The sequence below is a fragment of the Gymnoscopelus braueri genome (genome assembly GCF_963280865.1).
Source record: "Gymnoscopelus braueri genome assembly, chromosome: 15".
Lineage (NCBI taxonomy): Eukaryota > Metazoa > Chordata > Actinopteri > Myctophiformes > Myctophidae > Gymnoscopelus > Gymnoscopelus braueri.
Window position 1 is genome coordinate 21834108 of NC_137620.1, and position 25521 is coordinate 21859628.

Genomic DNA, 25521 nt, shown 5'->3' on the forward strand with positions numbered 1-25521 from the left:
AGAAAAACGGACATCGGTTGGAAAAAAAAAGGTAGCGAGGGCCGTTTTCATTATGGAGCCGTGTTAATTACTTGATTGGATTTGTGATTATGTTGAAATCTGCCTTGAGAGTCGCGAGAGGTGAAACCTGATTCCGAGGCCAGCGTTTCCAGGAGCAGGGAGAGAGGGAGGGTGTATCAGATAACCACCACCCACTTCTATCTGTCTGGTTACAGAGGGGGATTCAAAGGGAGGAGGAGGAGGAGGAGGTACTGGAGGAGAAGAGGAGAGATGAGAGAGATGGAGGATGGATTCAAGTGTATTTTGGTGCGACGCCCCTCGCTTTGCGTTGCGGCAGCACGACCTCCACTAGAAGAGCATCGCGTATGAGCATGTTTCTGGTGATGAGATGAGATGCCTGCATTCAAAATCACAGTCACTGACCACGACATGCACCAGGAGTTTACAGAGACACCGGGGAGGAAGCGGAGATGATGGAGAAGGAGAGACAGTAGTAGGGAGGGATAGAAAGATGGGGAGGTGAGAGGTGGGGAAAGCAATCACTCTCTTCTATCGAAGTTCTTATCATGTGCTTATCACCGATGACAGAGTGGAATAAATGGTGAGGGGAGGGGTTGGGGGGGGGGGGGGGGCTTTGATTTGAAAATGTAGGGAACAAAAACGAAGGGAAACATTTCTCATGCGACTGCATGGCATTAGTTGCACGAATATGAATTCAGAAGCAAGTGGAGAGGGGAGCTGGGGCGTAAATCAAGCTGGGCTCATCTCAGGTGGTGACTGGCGGGTGGAACCATTTGGAAAATGTGATTTGAGGCTCTAAAAAGAAAACGGCTTTTTTGAAATTAGATTTGATAGATCTCAAGCGAGGTTTGGCTCCGATGACTTCCACGTCTGTTGTTCAACGTCCTACTGAGCTGAAGGTGTGGCATCACAATCCCCAGCTCAAAGGAAGACATTGAGCAAATGATTCAGGGCGATCTTGTCTTGTCCTTCATTGTGTTAGTGCGTTCTTCCCCCTCGGCCCCCTCTTCGTCCCCATTGCATCTGGAGAATCATTGACTTTGAGGACAACCTGTTATTAATAGCCCTCTATAGACTATTTTAGTCTCCCTTTCCTCCACCCTTTATGAGTTTTAGAGTCACTGATCTGAGTTGTACTATCCTCCCCCATCAGTTTTATTTTCTGTTTTTAACAAGACACCTGTTTTGTTTTTTAGTTTTTTGTTTCAAAAGTATCACCATTTCCACTCCTCCACTGCTTCCTCTCCATCTTGATCAGTGTGACTTGAAAGAAATCCAATATCGCTGCCGCATCAGCGTCTCTTTGCCGCTTGAAGAGCTCGCCAAATGGCTATCTTTAGACCCGTCTCTCCTCCCTCGCCTGTTCTTGCATAGATAGATATCTGGAACTAAGACATTCCTGGCTTGTCAGTCTTCTGGCCTCCCGCTAGCATCCTATCCTCTCTCTCTCTTTTCTTCTTTAACTCTCCCTTGTTATCTCTCACTCTCTCTCAGGGACACGCCTGGAAAAAGAGAGATACTTCTAAGTTCTTCAGGATTCCTATTTCTGCGTTCCCATCTTTTAAGTCACATTCCCCCATTCTCTCACACACACACACTGGCCCTCCCTCACTCACGTACCCACACATACTTTCTCTTTGACATCTGTTTATTATTTTTTCGTACGTTTTTGATCAATCGTCTTTTAATGTTAGTGTTGCTCAGCTCTTTATTTAAACACAGACTCCAGTCACTTTTCATTTCACTACCAGCGCTCTCTCTCTCTCTCCCTTTCTTCTACACTCTTATATCAGTCTTGTTGCTCTCCTGTTTCACTCCTCCACTCGCTGTCCTTTCCTTCCCCCCTCTCTTCCTTGTTTACTTGCTTCTCATCCTCTCTTCTCTTTCCCCGCTCCACACTTCTATACTTGTTCTGCATGATCCCACCACCTTGTTTTCTTCCTCTCTCTCAACCACATCCACTGTTTTTGTTTTTAAGTCACACTGTTCCAGTTCTTTTTTTTTTCTTTTTTTGCCTATTGTCTCTTTTCTTTTTTTTCCCATCATCAGTGACGTTCTCTCCTGTGATCCTGCTCTGTCCTTTCTCTCCATTCTCCCTTCCATCCTCTGTACACACTTTGTTCCCTTCTTGTCCTTTTTACTTGTTTTTTATGTTGGTTTATCTTTTGTAACTGTCCATCACATGTCGTCTCCGCCGTGGCAGCTCTCCTCTCCGTGCACGATCAACACAGGGAAGAAGAAGGCGTCCTGGTAGGGCGGAGGCCTCTCTACGTCCCTCCCCTCGCTGGTGTCCCCACTCCCACCCCCTCCGTCCTGCTCAGAAGCCTCGTCCCTCTCCTCCCGCCCTCCTCCTCCTCCACTGTCGTCCCTCCTCCTCGCCCCCTCCTCCTCCTGTCCGTCCTCGTCCTCGTCTCCGTCTCCCTCCAGCACTCCTCTGCTCTCCTCATCGTCCGCTCTCGACCCTAACCCTAGGAACCCGCCCCCGCCTCCTCCACCGCCACTACCTCCACTTCCGCCGCCTCCCGTGCCGCCGCCTCCCGTGCCGCCGCCTCCTCCGTCCTCTGCTCTCCCTCCCAGCCCTCCCCCCATGCTCCGGGAGTGAAATAGGCTAGTGGGGCGCCCGCCTCCGAGCCTCCCCAGTGAGAACCCGCTTCGGCTCAGCACCAGCCGTCCGCCTCCTACTACCCCTACCCCTCCTCCTCCTGCTCCTCCTCCCCCCGTTACGGGTCCTACACCTCCATGCCCCGCCGCCACTGCCGCCGCCCGCATCCCGGCCACGGTGGCGTTCAGCAGCGCCGTGGTCCCGGATGGCGCCCGCAGCCTGGTGGGCAGGCTGGAGCTCGACGTGGTCCTCCGGCACCGCGGGCAGCTCTGGAGGAGGTACGCCGAGTTGAAGACCACGGGCAGGGTCAGCGAAGGCACGGGGTTGCCGACACCCGTGCCGGGGGGTCCGGAGATGGGGGTGGTGGTGGCGGTGGCGTTGGACCCCACGCCGCCGTTCGAATCCAAGTCCATGAGGAGCGCCTCCGAGTAGCTGGGGACCATCTGCTGGTTGCAGCGGATGTGCCACTCCAGCTCCGTCATGTCCACCGTGTTGACCCGCGAGATGGCGCGGTAGCTCGTCGACCCGTTCGCTCCGACCCCGACGCTGTGGAGCCCGTTCTCCGTACCTCCGTCCGTCCCGCTTCCTCTCCCTCCTCCTCCTGTCCCCCCGCCACCTCCGCCGCCTCCGCCGCCGCCGCTCTCCTCGTCCTCCCCGAACAGCTTCTCCACGTGGTAGTGGACGTAGGCCGTGCGGTACTCCGCCACGACACGCAGCGGCCAGGACAGCAGGAAGGCAGAGGCCAGCCAGAACACCCTGTGCCGGGAATACCAGGGCTGGCGGGCGGGGTCTGGGAATGCCAGGATGTGCTCCCGGAAGTCCACGTTCTTCAGGTGCATGCCTTCCCGCGCCTCCATGTAGTCGTCCAGCCCCTCGTTCTCGCCAAAGAAACGCGCCCGCTGTGGGGGAGAGAGAGAGAGAGAGAGCACAAATAGCAGAAGTGAGTAAAACAACAAGTCATCTGATGAGAGGACAGGAGAGGGAAGAGGAGGGGAAGGGAGAAGAAGTTGCAGAAATAATAGAGTAGAACAAAGTTACAGACTTTGTCTACATGTTACACTTTGCATGTGCCAGCACTTTTGTTGTTATTGTTGAAGTATTTATTAACGTCACATACAGTACCTATAATATAGTTACTGTATTACTAACGATAGCTAACCCATTAAAGAGTCAGTAAGACTATGTCTGAGCCTTATTTTGGGGAAACGAGTGCAATGGGGAAACATTGACTGAGCTTCTTAGGCTAAATATATTATCAGTGGGTGTGTTTCAAGTGGATTCAATCATGATCGATCAAATGGCCACTGAAACTGATAGCTCCAGTCCTTGATTATGATTGGCTGGGCCACATTCGAAGCTGTTGACTATAAACACACTGACCATGTCATCAAATTACTGCGGCAAAAACGTTTTTTTTTTTTTTGCTTTTACTTTTATGTGGATTTTTATTTACAAAAACATTTTCGGATAACATTTTCGGCAGGAAATCAGCCATGCAGTTGCTTAATATTGATTTACAGCAGCTAGTTTGAGTCTGTCTGAATGTAAACATTGCATAGCAACTTCCTTGTTTGTGCAGGCAGTCAGGGACTACTTTCTTGTCAAATGTATCCCTGTAGTGAAATAGTTTAGGATATGTCTATTCCATGTTTGGTAACCATTTTATAAAAGCAATATAAGCCACACAAGGCTGTGGTTTACACTGATTTTAGAATAGCTAAGGGGGTTTTAGAGTGGCCACACTCTAGCCTGCATCTAATATCACAAGACATGCCCTGTTCTAGAATCCACAAGGGTAAGGGCTGACCAAGAAACACCTGCCAGCGTGACCTGGATGCAGATGACGAGATCCAGCCACACAGAAACTGGCCCAGGACCGGGATGCCTGGAGAGCACTTGTTCGTGGCCTTGAGCTACAGGCGTAAGTAAGTTAAGTAAGTAAGGGGGCTTAGGCACTGCATGTTGTGTCTAACAAGACCCTTAGCAGTTCTAAATTCACTGTAAACCAAGGCCTCTTGGGCAGTGTTGCCATGTCTGCTTATTATAAGCGACTTTGGGCTTGTTTTTCTGTAAAGTTGCTTGTAAATATTGGTAGTAATATTGGGCTCGTTTCTAAAGTGTAGTTGCTTAATTGGACTTCCTTCCAAATGTTTTAAATATTGTTTAAGCAATAATTAATTAACCCCAAAATGAATATGTATTTGTTCATAGCGCAGACCCCCCATCTGAAAATAATGTGTGCCTTTTTTCCTTTTTTTTTTTGTAAAAATGAGTTTTAAATATCTCTATATTCTGATAGCAATCATTGCTAGTGTTTGTTAAGTAACAGGAGTCTCTCCATCTCTCCACCTCTTTAGCGAACAGAAAATACATTTTCATGTTGGGACACCCATGTTATTCGATCAGAAGAGAGAACTCATACAGGATACTACTCAGCTGCTCCTCGGCTGTGGAATGCCCTCCCTGACCATCTGAGAGCACCACAGTCCCGTTGACGGGACTAAAAACCTTTCCCTTTTGTCTCCACCAGGCCGTAGGCATGGGGAGACTGTGTGTGTGTGTGTGTGTGTGTGTGTGTGTGTGTGTGTGTGTGTGTGTGTGTGTGTGTGTGTGTGCGTGTGTGTGTGTGTGTGTGTGAGAACAGCTAATCTCACCATTGGCTTGATCAAAGCGAAACTCACTGGATACCAGAGCAGAACCTCTTTCCCAAATGTTTCACATGGACCTGTTATAGCGCCATCAGGAGGCTGTTTTTTGCAAAATACATTTTTTAACAGTACTCCTACAGATTTTGTGCAAACATCATGTAAATCGGTACACAGTATCTCTATAGTCATTAAACGAAACAGGTCTTTCCGATTTTTCATATTCCATCCTGATTGGCTAAGATTGGCTTCCAAAGTTTGCAGGAGTGCTCCGTTTTGAACAAAATGCCTCAAATCATGAACGCAGCGTGTGATTTCCGTGAAATTTGGCGCACACATTCCCACTAGGCCAAAGAAGAAATGCCACTTGAAAATGTTCTAATCAGCCTCATGGTGGTGCTATAACAGGACGATTCTCATTTTTACCTATAACTGCACGTGTAAAACTTTGTATTCGCACTCCCTAGAGGCCAAAGAAGAACATTTGCCCTGCATTTTTCACATCTGCATTTTATAGCGCCATATAAAACACAGTTTTTGATATTACTCCTTCAGATGTTATCCAAATTTCATGCAAATCGGTACACATTATCTCTATAGTCAAGTGATCAAGTCGGATCCGTCCGATTTTTCATATTCCATTCTGATTGGTGAATTCCGAACATTGCTGGCCCACAATAACCTACCTGACCTGGCGGAGACCTGTGCTCCGAGGGGCACTTTTTCTAGTTAACAAGGCATTTGCCTTTGACCATTGATCTGAATTTTATTCATTTCATTGTTTTCAATCTTTTTTTTCTTGACTTTAATGCAATGTAGCACTTTAAGATTTGTGTCAAATATAAAGTGTGTTACAAATAAGATGTATTATTATTAGTATTATTATTATACAGGATAAAAAAGTGAAATTCGAAGTGATGACATGAAATGAGCACTATACAATTGAAGCTCATAAATGGGTACGCTCTCCTGATTAGTTGAAATTGGCAACCCACCGGAAAATGTATTTTCTGATTATTAAAGACCTGGAGAGACAGGGAGACCCCTAGAAACACTCTGTAGCAAGGATTGATATGAGAGTATAGTATACAACCTTTTGTTTTAACCCAAAAATACACTTCCAGGTCCAGGTTAATAAACTGCATTGCATAGCTGATTTGTAAACAATACACTTCACTATACCTCTTCCTCCCACACCGGCACATGACGAATTCCCCAAAATAACAAACAGCATGCAGGCGGTGAAAATCACGCCACTTTGCATCTGGAAATTGTCAAAAAGAATAATAATAATACTAATAATGGAACTTGTCCTTATGTCTTACCTGGGTGAGGTATGCAGCCTCAGCACGTGCACTGGAAAAGCTGAAGAAGAGAGAACATCAATTATTAACGTATTATTATTATTATTATTAATAACTATTTTATACTCCCTTGTCTTGCTGTGCACTCACTAACTACACACATGCATGCACGTCAGTGGTGGAAAGTAACTAAGTACATGTACTCAAGTACTGTACTAAAGTAGGTATTTTTACTTTCTTCAGTATTTACAATTTTCAATACTTTTACTTCTATTCCACTACATCTCAGAGGCAAATATTGCACTTTTACTCTACTACAATTACATGAAAACTTTAGTTACTAGTTATTTTGTAGATTTTGATTATCAATGCAAAACATACATTAACCATTTCAGCCCTATATATATTTCGGCCATTTGAAAATAGCCGATCTACAAGCTCACAATGCTTGTAGATCTGCTATTTCCAAAAGATTTTCATGCATTTTGAACTTGTGAAATGGGACATTCTGCAGCAGTACATTTACTTAATTAAAACTTTTACTTAATTAAAACATATAAGTACTTCTTCCATCACTGCACGTACTTACGTACGTACGTACTTACGTGCGCGTGCACTCACTCACGCACGCATGCACGCACGCACGCACGCACGCTAACTGGACATCCACAGAGGCTGAACTGTCATCTACATTACAACATTTATATCGTTAACTACATTCTGAGGACGAGGTCCCTAATCATCATCATCATCATCATCATCATAGAGGTCCAGTGGGTGCAGTTTTCCATTGCAGCCTATCTGATCTCACTATTCCCCACACCTTCTGCTGGAAGGCAAATTAATTCTGATGGAGACCTCTCCTACAAGCAAAGCAACAGCACAGACAGCAAACAAGGCAGCAGCAGAAACAGCAAGCAAGGCATGAACAAGAACAATGCAAACTTCTAAATAGGATGCTCTAATAGTAGAGAATTGTCACAATTATTACAAAATGGCCTAATAATAATAATATAATAATAATGGATTTTATTTATAACGCACTTTACAGTACTCAAAATTATTTGAGATAATCACAATTGTTTTTGCATAATCGACATATGCATGTGTGACAATTAATCGTCATGTAAAATGTCACAATCGTGACAGCCCTAATGAGAATGTGATTGGCTGAGAACAGAAGCATAGAGCCGACAACTGCACTGAGTGTCCTGACTGAACTCATTTCTCTAACCTGAAACACTTGGTGAAGCGGAGGCGCACAGCGGGGTGCCGCTGCAGGTCCAGCAGCTCCTTGGACACGTCTTTGACACCGTAACGGGCGTAGTCGAACTCTGAGCTGGAGGCGTGGGTGTTGACCCGCTCGTGGTAGACCTGTGGACCAAACGGGGAAGGAAGGGGGGTACAACAATGAAAGAGGGGTAAAGAAACAGAGAGGTAAAGTTAAAGAGATCCGTGCGAACAATCGACTTCAAACTCGGCATGAGTGTTGCCAAGGACTTGAGGGAGTGCAGGTGAGCAACTTCATTGAAAAGAATGGAAGGGGATTCCCGGTCCCCACTCTAGATAATATGCAACTATATGGTATGCACAAAGTACTCTGGTACAATGACTATTGCATAACTGAGGTTCTGGTGTGACCAATGGGTATTGCCCATGCATTTCTAATTTTGGAGACATTGACAATGCCTCTCTGCCAATCACAATGCGAGGTGACGTCACTGCCAATAGAGTATAAGAGTGAGCGAAAGAGTTTCAGTATTGCAGTTTGTAGAGTTTGTTGCAGGTACCAGTATCTCAGTAGAAGAATATACAGATACTTTTGAAGAATACTGATATTTTTACTGTTTACAGTAGCAACTCAAAGTACGCAAACATGCAGATTTTTGTCAAGACCCTCACTGGCAAGACCATCACCCTTGAGGTTGAGCCAAGTGACAACATTGAGAATGTCAAAGCCAAGATCCAAGACAAGGAAGGCATTCCCCCTGACCAGCAGAGACTGATCTTTGCTGGCAAGCAACTGGAAGATGGACGCACCCTTTCTGACTACAACATCCAGAAAGAATCCACCCTCCATCTTGTGCTGCGTCTGAGGGGAGGAATGCAGATCTTCGTCAAGACCCTCACTGGCAAGACCATCACCCTTGAGGTTGAGCCAAGTGACAACATTGAGAATGTCAAAGCCAAGATCCAAGACAAGGAAGGCATTCCCCCTGACCAGCAGAGACTGATCTTTGCTGGCAAGCAACTGGAAGATGGACGCACCCTTTCTGACTACAACATCCAGAAAGAATCCACCCTCCATCTTGTGCTGCGTCTGAGGGGAGGAATGCAGATCTTCGTCAAGACCCTCACTGGCAAGACCATCACCCTGGAAGTTGAGCCAAGTGACAACATTGAGAATGTCAAAGCCAAGATCCAAGACAAGGAAGGCATTCCCCCGGACCAGCAGAGGCTGATCTTCGCTGGCAAGCAACTGGAAGATGGACGCACCCTTTCTGACTACAACATCCAGAAAGAATCCACCCTCCATCTTGTGCTGCGTCTGAGGGGAGGAATGCAGATCTTCGTCAAGACCCTCACTGGCAAGACCATCACCCTGGAGGTTGAGCCAAGTGACAACATTGAGAATGTCAAAGCCAAGATCCAAGACAAGGAAGGCATTCCCCCGGACCAGCAGAGGCTGATCTTCGCTGGCAAGCAACTGGAAGATGGACGCACCCTTTCTGACTACAACATCCAGAAAGAATCCACCCTCCATCTCGTCCTGCGTCTGAGGGGAGGAATGCAGATCTTCGTCAAGACCCTCACTGGCAAGACCATCACCCTGGAGGTTGAGCCAAGTGACAACATTGAGAATGTCAAAGCCAAGATCCAAGACAAGGAAGGCATTCCCCCTGACCAGCAGAGGCTGATCTTCGCTGGCAAGCAACTGGAAGATGGACGCACCCTTTCTGACTACAACATCCAGAAAGAATCCACCCTCCATCTTGTTCTGCGTCTGAGGGGAGGGCAGTAAATGATTCCATAATTTTAAAGTTTGTCCATTCTCCAACTTGTCCTGCGTCTGAGCAGAGGACAATCTTATGATTCCAAGATTTCTTCCCCTTTTATTTTCTGTAGCTTACTCAAAGGTTTAATAATGCACATGACATGAGGTGTTATGAATCCAACATGACAGGAGGGCCTGGGGAAAGATGTCAGGACAAACCTGATAATCAATTACAATAACAAAAATAAATGTAAGTTTACAGTCATTGGCTAAATAACTTTTTAAATTTTTAAACAGCTGGCCAGATTTATAAAAAAATATTAATAATATAAAAAGAGGTGGGTGGGGTGGCTCACCAAGTAAGAGTGCATACCATGATGACATACAGTAACATGTCTTGGGTCTGATTCAAACTGAGGTCAGCTTCAGGAATAAGAAAGGACTAGAGGCTGGTATATCCGCTCTTACTTTGTGACTCATGAGGCGCCCGCCAAAAAAACAATGTGTGCCTCTCAAAATCCAACCCTACGTCCTCGTCGTGAGAGGTGGAAGCAGGTAATGCTGACTAACAGGGCTCTGGTAGAACTGCATAGACACTAATCACCTGTGCAGTGGAGACAAATGAAGATTACAAAGACATTGACAACAAGACCAGATCTAATGGACATGAACAACAAGACGGAAGACAAGACAACATTATCTAATAGATAATGACAATGTCCAATAATGGACCTGGATGTGGATCTCAGACTTGTGTCAGTCTTTGTCGTTGGTCATCTATGACAGTGGGTCGGGATCCATTTGTGGGTATGAGTAAATACCCCTTGTCTTCGTTTCCAACAATTGTTTTAATGATTTCAAAAGAAAAAAGAAAAACACAAAAATCTATCAGAAATAAAAACAAATTAATTCTAATATTTAATATTAAATATTAATACTAAATACTAAAAATACAATTAAATACTAAATAATCAAAGGAATTCCATAACAAAAATATAAATAAACTTGTAAGAAGTAGTGAAAATAGTAGATCTACAAGCTCGTGTAGCTTGTAGATCTGCTATTTTCACTATTTTGGGTCTCGGGGGGCATCTAATTTCTCTTTTGGGTCTCAAGCTAAAAAGTCTGGGAATCACTGATCTATGATGTATTTGTATATTACGTTTGGCTTCAACTTTGGGCAAGGTTTCAGCACGATCCGAGCCCATTGACTTTCAATATTATGACTTGAAGCCCATTGGGAACCGGCCCACTAGGGAACAATACAAGTTTCTAATGCATGCCCCAACCGCTTATGCAATACCTGTTGTACCCATTGTCAGAGTAGCTGTTGTGCTCGTCTGTCTGTGTCCCTTTGATGCCCATATATGGACATCTCTGTATCTGTCTGGCCTTGTCACTTTTATGTCCTATTTATGTTATCAGTATACTAGACGGTCGGTGAAGTGTGCAGGCGAAAGTAGTTGGGGTTATTGCGCTTCCTGTCGTGCGTCCCCCCCCCTCGCGTCCTGTCGGGTCTTTCAAATTAAAAAGTTTGAGCGAGTCTAACGTAACAATGTGTTGTTGTGCTTTCACCACAAATAAAGTTACTGCTCTCTGGCACTCTTCTTACTGGAGGTGCTAGCAAAATTCTAACGTTGCTAGCACTGGCACAAGACATCACACTCATCTTTCAGATTGACACAGTGCCCCCCCCCCCCCCCCCATTATTCTAACCACCATCGAGGGTGTTGAAAGGTGCAGTAATGTGTAAATAAGTAAGCCCTAAAAGCATTGTTCCCCATCCTGGTGAAATCCTGATGGGGGACTTCATAACCTTCGAATAATCAAATAATCAAAATAATCATATTTGAATTTAGTTTGACTCGGTTCCACAGATAAATATTGTGAAAATAGCAGATCTACAAGCTCACAACGCCTCGCGTTGCAAGGCGTTGTGAGCTTGTAGATTGGCTATTTTCAAAATGTCTGCCTCTTATATTATTTGACATATGGCCAATGTTTGACCAGTTTATATAGTATAGTTTGTTGATTACTTTTGATGCAGTAATGGTCTTTTTTCTTTTCTTTCTTTTTTAAATGAAATTGTCACTTCACTGTCATCTGGGTGTCCCCCCAAAATCATGTAGGGAACCCCTAGGGGGTCCCGGCCCACAGGCTGAGAACCACTGTCATAGACTGGCCTCCAAGTACTCTGACAATGGGTACTGATGTCATACAGCAGAAAACTGATGTCATCATAGACTGGTCTCCAAGCACGCTGACAACGGGCACTGCACTATCTATCTAATTTATCTATAAATTATGCAAGTATCTGCTTCTGTACTGTAGGTGTGTGTGCTTATCTATCTTGAATATCTCGATAACCGTTCGAACAATCGACTTCAAACTCGGCATGAGTGTTGCCAAGGACTTGAGGGAGTGCAGGTGAGCAACTTCATTGAAAAGAATGGAAGGGGATTCCCGGTCCCCACTCTAGATAATATGCAACTATATGGTATGCACAAAGTACTCTGGTACAATGACTATTGCATAACTGAGGTTCTGGTGTGACCAATGGGTATTGCCCATGCATTTCTAATTTTGGAGACATTGACAATGCCTCTCTGCCAATCACAATGCGAGGTGACGTCACTGCCAATAGAGTATAAGAGTGAGCGAAAGAGTTTCAGTATTGCAGTTTGTAGAGTTTGTTGCAGGTACCAGTATCTCAGTAGAAGAATATACAGATACTTTTGAAGAATACTGATATTTTTACTGTTTACAGTAGCAACTCAAAGTACGCAAACATGCAGATTTTTGTCAAGACCCTCACTGGCAAGACCATCACCCTTGAGGTTGAGCCAAGTGACAACATTGAGAATGTCAAAGCCAAGATCCAAGACAAGGAAGGCATTCCCCCTGACCAGCAGAGACTGATCTTTGCTGGCAAGCAACTGGAAGATGGACGCACCCTTTCTGACTACAACATCCAGAAAGAATCCACCCTCCATCTTGTGCTGCGTCTGAGAGGAGGAATGCAGATCTTCGTCAAGACCCTCACTGGCAAGACCATCACCCTGGAAGTTGAGCCAAGTGACAACATTGAGAATGTCAAAGCCAAGATCCAAGACAAGGAAGGCATTCCCCCGGACCAGCAGAGGCTGATCTTCGCTGGCAAGCAACTGGAAGATGGACGCACCCTTTCTGACTACAACATCCAGAAAGAATCCACCCTCCATCTTGTGCTGCGTCTGAGGGGAGGAATGCAGATCTTCGTCAAGACCCTCACTGGCAAGACCATCACCCTGGAGGTTGAGCCAAGTGACAACATTGAGAATGTCAAAGCCAAGATCCAAGACAAGGAAGGCATTCCCCCGGACCAGCAGAGGCTGATCTTCGCTGGCAAGCAACTGGAAGATGGACGCACCCTTTCTGACTACAACATCCAGAAAGAATCCACCCTCCATCTTGTTCTGCGTCTGAGGGGAGGGCAGTAAATGATTCCATAATTTTAAAGTTTGTCCATTCTCCAACTTGTCCTGCGTCTGAGCAGAGGACAATCTTATGATTCCAAGATTTCTTCCCCTTTTATTTTCTGTAGCTTACTCAAAGGTTTAATAATGCACATGACATGAGGTGTTATGAATCCAACATGACAGGAGGGCCTGGGGAAAGATGTCAGGACAAACCTGATAATCAATTACAATAACAAAAATAAATGTAAGTTTACAGTCATTGGCTAAATAACTTTTTTAATTTTTAAACAGCTGGCCAGATTTATAAAAAAATATTAATAATATAAAAAGAGGTGGGTGGGGTGGCTCACCAAGTAAGAGTGCATACCATGATGACATACAGTAACATTGGGTCTGATTCAAACTGAGGTCAGCTTCAGGAATAAGAAAGGACTAGAGGCTGGTATATCCGCTCTTACTTTGTGACTCATGAGGCGCCCGCCAAAAAAACAATGTGTGCCTCTCAAAATCCAACCCTACGTCCTCGTCGTGAGAGGTGGAAGCAGGTAATGCTGACTAACAGGGCTCTGGTAGAACTGCATAGACACTAATCACCTGTGCAGTGGAGACAAATGAAGATTACAAAGACATTGACAACAAGACCAGATCTAATGGACATGAACAACAAGACGGAAGACAAGACAACATTATCTAATAGATAATGACAATGTCCAATAATGGACCTGGATGTGGATCTCAGACTTGTGTCAGTCTTTGTCGTTGGTCATCTATGACAGTGGGTCGGGATCCATTTGTGGGTATGAGTAAATACCCCTTGTCTTCGTTTCCAACAATTGTTTTAATGATTTCAAAAGAAAAAAGAAAAACACAAAAATCTTTCAGAAATAAAAACAAATTAATTCTAATAATTAATATTAAATATTAATACTAAATACTAAAAATACAATTAAATACTAAATAATCAAAGGAATTCCATAACAAAAATATAAATAAACTTGTAAGAAGTAGTGAAAATAGTAGATCTACAAGCTCGTGTAGCTTGTAGATCTGCTATTTTCACTATTTTGGGTCTCGGGGGGCATCTAATTTCTCTTTTGGGTCTCAAGCTAAAAAGTCTGGGAATCACTGATCTATGATGTATTTGTATATTACGTTTGGCTTCAACTTTGGGCAAGGTTTCAGCACGATCCGAGCCCATTGACTTTCAATATTATGACTTGAAGCCCATTGGGAACCGGCCCACTAGGGAACAATACAAGTTTCTAATGCATGCCCCAACCGCTTATGCAATACCTGTTGTACCCATTGTCAGAGTAGCTGTTGTGCTCGTCTGTCTGTGTCCCTTTGATGCCCATATATGGACATCTCTGTATCTGTCTGGCCTTGTCACTTTTATGTCCTATTTATGTTATCAGTATACTAGACGGTCGGTGAAGTGTGCAGGCGAAAGTAGTTGGGGTTATTGCGCTTCCTGTCGTGCGTCCCCCCCCGCGCGTCCTGTCGCGGCGCACCCCCCGCCCCCCACTTCCGTCCTGTCCCCCCCACGCACGCACATACGCAGAGATTTATTATTTCAGAAAATAATAAAACGTGAGACAATAGTTCACATACTGGTCTCTATGAAATCGGGTCTTTCAAATTTAGTTTGTGAGTTTGAGTTTGCTAGCACTCTTTACTGGAGGTGCAAGCAATATTCTAACTAGCATTGCTAGTGCTGGCTGATGTGTTTTGCTCTCTAAGACCACAAGACACCACACTCATCTTTCAGATTGACGCAGTGCCCACTCATTATTCTAACCAGCATCAAGGGTGTTGAAAGGTGCAGTAAGGTGTAAAGAAGTAAGCCCTGAAAGAATTATCCCCCATCCTGATGCAGGGACTTCATAACCTTAGACCCTCCAGGCTATGGGGTCAGATCAGAATATTGTCCGTCTGTGTCCCTGACTAATCAATGATCAGCATCACATTTCTTGTGCATTCTACCAGTAGGCCAAGAAAATCAATCCCTGTATATATTTCACATTTTGTGAATATCTTTACGGTGTACCTTCTAGGGGGCTGAGGTGGCTAGAAGAGGGTCTGTGTGTGTGTGTGTGTGTGTGTGTGTGTGTGTGTGTGTGTGTGTGTGTGTGTGTGTGTGTGTGTGTGTGTGTGTGTGTGTGTGTGTGTGTGTGTGTGTGTGTGTGTGTGTGTGTGTGTCTGAGACTAATCTTTCAAACTACTGGATCAATCAGCGCCAAATGTGTTGTGCACACCACCAGTAAGATCATGGAAGTAAATCCCAGAATACTTTTCACGTGTTGCAAATATCATTTTTTGTATGCGTGAATATTCTTCACATTTTGTGAATTAATAATCTCAGATCTATGGTCCCTCCATACACGCAAATGAATTTAACGAAAACACTGATTTAGGAAGCCTGATCGTTCCAGAGCTGAGGGGCGCTGCCGCTGACACCAAAGGCAATATGAGTTTCTCGCATCCACTAGGGTAGACTAAGGCCCCGTTTAGACGACAACGGTCTCTAAAGAAAACGGCAAATTAAAATATCAGATGTGCCTTCCGTTTAGACGGCAACAGCGTTATCGGGGGTCAAAACAACAACAACGCAACAAACGGAAACCCCCTTCCAGAGTGGAAATCTTTGAAAACTCTCCGCCTCGCGTCACGGGGGAATCCGCAAAATGGCTCACGTCGGCTCACGCCACGTATGCTATTACATTGGTGCAGAGCCATAGAACCACACTGCATTGGTGTAAACAAACAGCTGTGATAGGAAGTAGAACAGAAGTGGTTCTACGCATGCGTGACTGGTCTATCTAGCGTGTCTCACCGCCACCTGGCATGCACACTACAGTGCTTTCAATCACTGTTGCATCTCTGTGTAATCGCAAAATAAAAAGTGAGAACGCAACAGCACTTCGTCGTTTTCTATTCTGATCGTTGCTGTGTAAACGTGTTCTAAAGACATAGGTACCGTAACTCCTTACCTGTGTGGTGGTGTATGCATCTCCATTGCGGTATCTGGTCACCTGTCTGGTCCTCCTCACATAGTGATAGCTGATGGCCTTCCACCAGATACAGGGCGTTGCCTGCTGGAGCCTCTGCACACGCTCCAACACTTCCTGTGTCAAACATTTAGTCAATCAGTCAGTCAGTATGTACTGTATATCTTTCTCTGACGCCTGGAGGCAGGCTTTATGTTGCGAAGGTGCACACTGTGTTATGATTTCTACCTTATATACATGTAATACGGGGGAAATATGGATCCTTGCGCACTTCAGGAAGTTGAAAAGCCATGATGGATGTGACAGTGATGGTATTTTCATTTCAAAACATTGTCTTTTTGCAGAATCTCCATGCAGCTATAACCAGGTGTCTTCTCCTCTTTACAAGTACTACAGGCATGTGCACACATACAGTAGACATGAAAGGGGGCTTGAGCCCCTGCCCTTAAAACGCAAATGCCCCCTCTCCATGCTGTACTACTCGAAGGCAGCATTCAAGACTACGAGAATTGCCCCTTTCTTACTCCTCGAACTTGAATGCAGCATTTTATGTTGAAAGAATTGCCCTCTGTAGAAATCCATGCCGTAGGCCGCATTATACTTAATTGAGCGCGATATCGCACACAGAATTATAGCCGATCTACAAGCGCACAGCTTGTGAGCTTGTAGGTCGGCTATTTTCGGTACGCGATACCGCGCAAAGACGGGCAGACGTCTTAAATTGAGACAGATAGGTATGTGTGGAGAAAAAAAAAATAGTATTATACTTATACTGTTTTCCTCTCTCTCTCCCTCCCTCCATTCCTCCCTCTCTCTCTCGCTCTCTGTCAGTAAATTCACAATTTGCTAATTGCATTTAGATCGATCACAAAATTGCTGACTGACAGACACTTCTAGTCAAGCAAATGCTTAAAATACTTAATAACTGCAAATGATAATTTTACTTTGATAACCAGTAATTCAAGGCTACTGGATTGTTAGGGCAGGCTGGGTAGTTGTTGTGGCTCTTCTTGCAAAGATTGTTTTTGTTTATGTTCCTCATGATCAGGGCTGTTGTGACCCACTTGTAGAGTAATACATGCTGAATTGCTATATAGATAATCAGTGACAGTAACTTTTGTATGAATATTGTTCATGTTTGTGGAGTTATTTTTTCAGTATAATCCTAGATTCCTAGTGTTAATTTAAAATGAGATAATCTTGGTAGAAATGCCCTTTTTAAATTCCTCTGCACGTCCCTGAAGTACAATGGAGGATGGCAATCTCTCCCCAGAGCATGAACGAAATGTATTCTTCCTAAAGTGCCGGATGGTCTCCATAATTCACCCAAAGACTACATTTGCTCGCATTTGGCTAGACTGGGTTCCTGTAACACTTTCATAACTGCAAATGCATTCCTGGCCGGTGTTAATTTGGGACCCTGAGTGAGTCACAGAAACTATCTGTACCATTCTAAATTATACATTCTAATCTTAGTCACTTGAACACCCAAAAATAGCAGATCGACAAGCTCACAATGCGGGAGCAAGTACAAACCTTAGAATGCCTCTCTTGCAACTGGCTGGTCAGACAAAGGCCTGAATTACGTTAGAGGTCATATAATGTGTGTGTAAGTAGTTTATTTGGCATTTGGTTTTAGTGCATACAAATGCACATCACATTAAATTAAAAAATGATTATCCCATACCCCCACCTCCAAGGGAATCTGCAGTGCAGTCATCTCATTTCAAGCTGAAATCTCTGTTTACACACATATACAGTATAAACACACACACACACACACACACACACACACACACACCCATGTACTTCTATCCTTGCAACTTAAGTACTTTTGGCTGATTTCCATCCAAAAAGTCTTGACTGGACTACATTAATTCCTTAATGCAAAAAAAAAAAACTCCAAATTATTTGGCAACCCCTCGGGGGGGGGGGGGGGGGGGGGTCGCGGCCCCCATGGTTGAGATCCAGTGATGTCACAGCCGAACCGACGTTAAACGGTGATCTTTCACAGCGGTTCAGAAAAATCCTTACCGCCCCAGGCCTACATGTGACAATGGCCGTCAAACTGGGTTTTGATCTCCAAAAGCATGTTCACTTCTGCCCATAGGGGGCACCACAAATGCACCGTATCTCGTAGAGATGTTATTCCTTCCCACAGCTTCCTCTTGTCCTGACAGCTGTGTCCCACAACTAAGCCTGGTGGAGATTTGCGCTTTATCTTCTGAAGTGTTTTTTTTTGTACCTGTACTATTGGCAACTAAATTTTTTATTGTTATTCTTTAAAAAATAATTATTATTTAGCATTACATCCAGTGTTATCATCGTTATTCATCATCTTGTTGTTATATTGTATTGTTACTTGTAGACTTGCGGAACATGCCGCACCAACATTTTGCTGCTTCTACCTGTATGAGTGAGTGAAATAAAACTCTCGAATCTTTTATCACGCATTCAGCAAACTGTTCATTTAGCCGAGTGTAAAAATGGACCATGGGTCAATTGTTCACACCTGGAACTCGGCGTTGGCCAGAGTGGCGGTCTTGGAAAAGCAGTGCCAGCACTCCACCAGGTAGACGACGTACAGCATGGCGAGGAAGGCCAGCGGGATGTAGACGTAGCCGCTGGAGCACGGACTCTCAAAGTGCAGGATGTCCCTGTAGAACGCCGCCGAGGTGGCGCCGTCGTCGTCGCCGATGCCGAGGGCGACGGAGGAGGCGGCGCCGAGGACGGGCACGCGGCAGAGCGCGCACCAGGCCAGCGTGGCGAAGCAGCCGTACATCAGCAGCGTCAGCAGCAGGCACTTCCAGTGGGACTCCCGACACAGAGAGGAGGCCAGGGACTGCTGCACCGGACGCTGCTATTGGTGGAGATTTGGGAAGGATAGGATAGGAGGGAGGAAAGGCAAAGATGGGAGACGAGAGGAAGAGGAGAAAGTTTGAGTAAGGAGAGAGAGCGAAGGGTGCAAGAGGATTGGGGTAGGAGACAGAGAAAGATGGGTGACAAGGCGGAGGGGACAGAGTAAAAAGAGGAAAGGGTGGAGGAGAAAGACAGGGGGAAATGGGAGAGGGGGAGGAGATAGAGTAAAACAAGGAGAGGAGAGAGGGAGGAAAGAGAGTGGAAGATGAAGAGCAAAGAGAAGAGATGAAAGGGGGGAGTTGAATGAAAGAGAAGAACAGAGGGAGAACGGGGAACAAAGTACAGGTCAAGACACTGGGTTGATATTAGTTAGGGAAGTCAACACCAAATATTGCTATTGGACAGAATAGGATGGGGAGAGAGACAGAGTACGATGAAGAGATGAGGAACGGAGGAGAGGAGAGGAGAGGAGAGGAGAGGAGAGGAGAGGAGAGGAGAGGAGAGGAGAGGAGAGGAGAGGAGAGGACGGCTGAGAAAGAGAGGGGAAAAGAGGTGATCTATGACAGAGAGAAAGGAGAAGAGATGATAGCAGAGAGGAGACGAAGTAGTGAATTAGAGATCGAGATAATGTGAATGGCCTTGGAGGTAATGACCATTAAAAACAGACGTTGGCCCTTAAAAACCTTTTTAATTAAACCTGCTGCTCAGTAAGTTACAACAAGAAATAAATGACTAAAGGGAGCAGACAAAACAAATTACATGAGTACGTAAACTTGAATTAAAACTATTCAAACGAATGACAATCATAAGCTGATGCAAGATAAGGAGAGAGAGAGCAAGAGAGAGAGCAAGAGAGAGAGCGAGAGCGAGGGTAAAAGGAGGAAAGAGGTAGGCAGTGAGAAATGGTGTTATAGAGAGATATCAACACCGGCAGGGCTTCCACTTTCATCTCCTTAGGTATAAGGTGTTCCATAATTTGGGAGCATAATTGAAGAAAGCTTCGTTCATCTCAAATGTTCTTTTGGGTGGGGTTATACATATCTAGCAAGCCTGCAGTAGAGGATCTAATGGCTCATGAAGGGCAACATAAAAACAACAGGGAGTCTGTGATAAAGGCCGGCCCTAACCCGCTGAGAGCTTGGTAAACAAGAAGAAGGACTTTAAAACCCAATTCTGGAAGACACAGGGAGCCAGCGTAGACTAGCTAAAACCTGGAGTGATGATGTGATGTGTTCTCTCTCTCTTTCTGGTTTGTTTTTGTTAGCGGCCTAGCTAGCAGCATCACAGTAAACAGAGGAAAGGAAAGGAGAGTAGGAGATTAGGACACAAAGATGAGAGTCAGGAGAGAATGCAGCACTGGTTAGTTCATGTTGGAAGGCACTGTTGCATGATTCTGCAAGAGAAATAAGCAGCAGGTCTATGAAAACAATCCCTGATACGGGGGTCCCTGGTAGGGCACATTAACAGAATAATCGAATATTCGACTATCAAACCACTATTCGACCACTGTACATCAAAGTCGATTATTTAAGAGGCTTTTTCTACAGCTTTTTCCTAATCCATTCATGGTTGAATGTTGTCAAATCATGTCATACTGGCCCTCATTTATCAACGAGGTGCAGCCCAAATAATGGGCGTAGGGCGAGATCACCGCACCTTTCGGCATTTATCAATATATCCTGACGTGGGCTTCATCCTACCATACGCTGAGATCTCACGTCTGGTCGAGACCAGTTGTTGACGTTGGCTGCGCCCGTTTATTCCATTCTAGACCTGCGGAGCAGCATTGTCTGACTGTCTGACAGGCATCTGGACACATAATCCACTCCTAAATGTATATCTACACACTAATAATTAATCCCTGTGAAAATATAACATTTAATAAAGTAATTTAAACAAACTGCTTTAACAGTCATTCAGTTGCATTGGCTATTTTAAAATAGCAGATCTGCAAGCTCAAAAACGGGTCGCATCGCGACACGTTCTGAGCTTGTAGATCTGCTATTTTCAAAATATACGAGCGCTTTTGCGTCGGGACTCGGGAGTCCCGCGGTCGGGACTGCCGACGATCTTTTCATGGACAGTGAGGTGTACAAACTTACAGTAGCTTGTCCTATGTTATGGAGTTATGTCATAGAGAGTTTTGAAAACTACAACCTGGCTGGGTTAAGGATATAAACCCAATCTCTTATTAACGTGGCGGACCGAAACCACTGCCGCCCGTCCGAGTCTCACGGGGAATATCCTACATGACTGCTTGTGCACTGCTCGGTATGGGTTAAATAAATTAATATACAAACGTATTCCATTCATGGCGATGTGATTGGTATCATAATATGTCATTCATGTAGGCTACAAGCCTACGTGACAAAGATTGTACCGCTACGGTACGGATTACAATACATGAAAAACACAGCTGGGCGGGCGTGTGTGTGTGTGTGTGTGTGTGTGTGTGTGAGAGAGAGAGAGAGAGAGAGAGAGGGGGGGGGCGTGTGCGTGTGTGGCGAGGCAGGCGGGGGAAACACTTTCTCATTGGCTTTTGATGTCTTTGGTCGTATTCTGGTCCTTCTTCATGTCGTAAAATCGGGGCGTTTTGAGAATATTTAAGGGCGTGTTATTTAAATGACGCTAGGTTCCAGCCGTGACATTTATCAAGCCTGGGACCAAATGTAGGCTCGGATCAGCTGTGTAGGATTCGTTGATAAATGTGACTTCGACGTTGGTGTACGGCCGAATATATGGAAAAATATACGCCGGTTTATACGCTGCGTTGATAAATGAGGGCCACTGTATGTGAGGTTGTGCCTAGGGCTTTCGCCTAAAAGTCGACGCGTCTGGCGAGGAGCCTGACGTCGACTTGCATTCCTTGAGTCGACTCGTCAATGGCATTTTTATTTTTTATTTTTTTAATAATCAAATCGATTAATCGAATATTCGAATACTTATAGGTCGAATAAGTCGAATGCTAAAAATCACTATTCGTGAATGCCCTAGTCCCGAGCACAAATTATAATTTCCGAATGGGTCCGTGGACAAATATACATTCATTTGGGGCTCCTTAATTCATGAAACAGTTTGAGAACCACTGGTTTTAAACAATAACCAACAAACAAAGCAACCAACAAAATAAGCAACTGCACTTTAGAAACAAGCCCCAAAAAAATGCAAAACGCAACCACCAATATTTACAACAAGCAACTTTACAGAAAAACTAGCCCAAAGTCGCAGATCTGGCAACACTGTTGGAAGGTGATGTTTGAGCATTATGACAGGATGATTGTGTGACTGCACACCGGCTTCGAATGCTATCAATGCATTGAATGGGAAATTATCACGTTTTATCAGACCATTGAATGGGTGAGTAGGCGACGAGTAGGCGATATACTGACCTACCCGCGATTTGTCAGACCATTCATTGGGCGTAATCAGGAGCTACTGACCTACTTGGAGGCGGAGCAGTCCCCACAACAAGATTTACGATTCTGTGCCTATCGGTACATAACTCCAACGGCGCTGAGTAGGCTCAGGCGAACGTCACACCGTTCAGGACGGCAACTCGGTCGCTTTAGCTCCCTTGTGGTCCTTCACAGGGTTCCAGTTCGCCTGAGACTGAGCGCCTCCGTCATGGTCCGAAACCAAAACCAAAACCGAAACTGAACTATTTAAGTCATCTCCGTTGGTAGGTCAGTATGTCTTGATAACACCCAATGAATGGTCTGATAAATTGCGGGTAGGTCAGTATGTCGCCTACTTCGCCCATTCAATGGTCTAATAAAAGGTGATAATGTCCTAGCCCTGAACTGTCATACCATGACAGTCATGTTTCAGGAGTCCAGGAGTCCCCCTGGTCTAAAGTTGTGTTCGATTTTTTCACATTGCCATCTCTCACATAAACATAAACGTTCAGATTTCAAATATAAAGTGCTTACCACCGAGCCACGGATTTTACAAGGCGATGCGGACCGCGATGAGTACCCGTATCTCCCGTATTGTTCAATAAAAAGCATTTTAATCCCATCACCGGCCATTTTCTTTTTTTGTTTTTTTTTGTTTTGTAATGTATCAGAGTGCAATACACCTCCCAACCATTAGTGTTGCATGGTTGAAAGTATCGGAGACAATTTGGAGAAAATGGCCGGCGATGGGATTAAAATGCTTTTTATTGAACAATACGGGAGATACGGGTACTCATCGCGGTCCGCATCGCCTTGTAACATCCGTGGCTTGGTGGTAAGCACTTTATATTTGAAATCTGAACGTTTATGTTTATGTGAGAGATGGCAATGTGAAAAAATCGAACACAACTTTAGACCAGGGGGACTCGGCACCATGACGCTTGTATACAAGCGTCATGTGAACCATGGCTAATAATGTCCCATTCAATGCATTGATAGCATCCGAATCAGGTGGACTTCATGTTGATGGTGTCAACGTAAGGCAAAGCTTTCATATGCCAGGACCCCCTGTGAAGGTGATTGTTGTTCTCTATCATCATAATCATCATCATCATCATCAACATCATCCTGTTTTGTAAAGGGTGTCGTATTTCCATGCTGTCTAAGTGTGTATGCAGAGGGCTTGACCATAGGAATGCATTACCATCCTACCACTCATCACGCCATCATAGGATAAGTGCAGCACACAACACACACAACACACACACACACACACACACACACACACACACACACACACACACACACACACACACACACACACACACACACACACACACACACACACACACACACACACACACACAAACACACACACACACACACACACACACACAGTCTCTCTCTCTCTCTCATCACCTTCTGTCTCTCCCTCTCCCCCTAAGTGCATCATTTGAGAGAGCCTTGCGTTCATAATGAAGACATCACAGAACAATACACATGTGCACACATACACACACATAAGCTCATTCTTCAAACAATCCTGTACTCTGTCTTCAACAAACGTTTCACGTATGTCAGACAATGACATAAGCACGTTCTAATAATACACAGTCTTCAAGAACAAACGTGCACGCAGAAACATCAGACATGTGTTAAGCACATTCTTCACTGTGTCTCTGCCAAATATGCACTCACACACACACACACTCACACACACACACACACACACACACACACACACACACACACACACACACACACACACACACACACACACACACACACACACAGAGTTGACGGCGTCGTGACGCTTGCAAGCAGTGTCTGTGTGTGAATAATTTAGATGAGAACGATGCTTCCAGACCATTCAACCCAGAGCCATCAGTTGCATACAGGATCACTACTGCTGCTGCAGTGACGTTGTGTGTGTGTGTGTGTGTGTGTGTGTGTGTATATGTGTGTGTGTGTGTGTGTGTGTGTGTGTGTGTGTGTGTGTGTGTGTGTGTGTGTGTGTGTGTGTGTGTGTGTGTGTGTGTGTGTGTGTGTGTGTGTGTGTGTGTATGTGTGTGTGTGTGTGTGTGTGTGTGTGCGCTTGCGTTTGCGTCTATGCAGGTGTGTCAGGTAAAGGGTAAGAAAGAGAGACACTGACAGAACCTTGTATATGTCTTGTGTGTGTACGTACATGTGTGGCTGTGCATGCTATAGAGAGAGAGAGAGAGAGAGAGAGAGAGAGAGAGAGAGAGAGAGAGCTTAAGGTGCACGTGTACAGTGTGTATGTACGTTTCTGCATGTGAGACAGAAATGCAGAGAGGGAAAGAGTGTTTAAGGTATGCGTGTGTGTACGTCTCTGCTTGTGGGAAAGAAATACATGAGCATGAGCTGGAATCTCATGATTGCACGTACTGTACGCGTATCCAGTAAGTATGGGTGTATATGAGAGAGAGAGAGAGAGAGAGAGAGACACAGACAGATTCAGAGAAAGACAGGGCATATGCCGAACATTCTTTTGACTAATGGGTGTGTGTGTCCATGTACTGTGTGTGTGTGTGTGTGTGTGTGTGTGTGTGTGTGTGTGTGTGTGTGTGTGTGTGTGTGTGTGTGTGTGTGTGTGTGTGACTGAGAAACATAATAGTCGGATGGATTGACAATGTGTGTATATGTGTGTGTAATGCAGGACGGGAAAGAAAGGTGAGGCTGTTCATATTCATGCATGCTGAATGCAGAGAGAGAGAGAGAGAGAGGACAAGATGGGATGACACCGCTCGAGGACGCGTCCTCTCTTCCTCCCGGCCAAGTCCCCCTGTCCTGTCAGCACATCGCTATCTCCCTCCATCTCTCCATCCTTCCCTCCCTCCATCTCTCTCTTTCTCTCGATAATTCTGTCCATTTTGACCCCCGCCGCACATCTCTTTTTCACCCGCTCACGCTCCTCTATCCATCTCTATCTCTCCCCTTTCCGTCGTTTTCAAGTTCATGCACCCTTCTCCCTCCCTCCCGTCGTCCGTCCATCTGTCCGTCTGCATCCTTCTCTCCTTTTCACTCACGACCTGTCTCTCTCTCTCTCTCTCTCTCTCTCTCTCTCTCTCTCTCTCTCTCTCTCTCTCTCACCCTTCTGTCGCTCTTGCTCCCTCCATCCCTGTCGGACACAGCCATACATTTAGAACACAAGCAAGAACACAAGAATCCCCTCTTCTCTCACTCTCTCTCTCTCTTTCTCTTTCTCTCCCTCAT

General features: G+C 45.1%; 1 protein-coding gene across 1 annotated transcript in view; it reads right to left on the reverse strand.

Moving 5' to 3' along the window:
* Positions 1–1967: 1967 nt before the first annotated feature.
* The window catches only part of LOC308101299 (transmembrane protein 151A-like), a gene marked incomplete at its 5' end in the record, with an annotated part of 40246 nt that continues 16692 nt past the window's right edge, over positions 1968–25521 (reverse strand). Inside the window, 5 exons of the mRNA XM_080450722.1 lie at positions 1968–3522; positions 6594–6633; positions 7807–7946; positions 16016–16150; positions 18546–18893. Of these exons, the coding sequence (XP_080306848.1) occupies positions 2200–3522; positions 6594–6633; positions 7807–7946; positions 16016–16150; positions 18546–18893 (1986 nt within the window). The 3' untranslated portion in view covers positions 1968–2199. The remainder of the gene's footprint in view (positions 3523–6593; positions 6634–7806; positions 7947–16015; positions 16151–18545; positions 18894–25521) is intronic.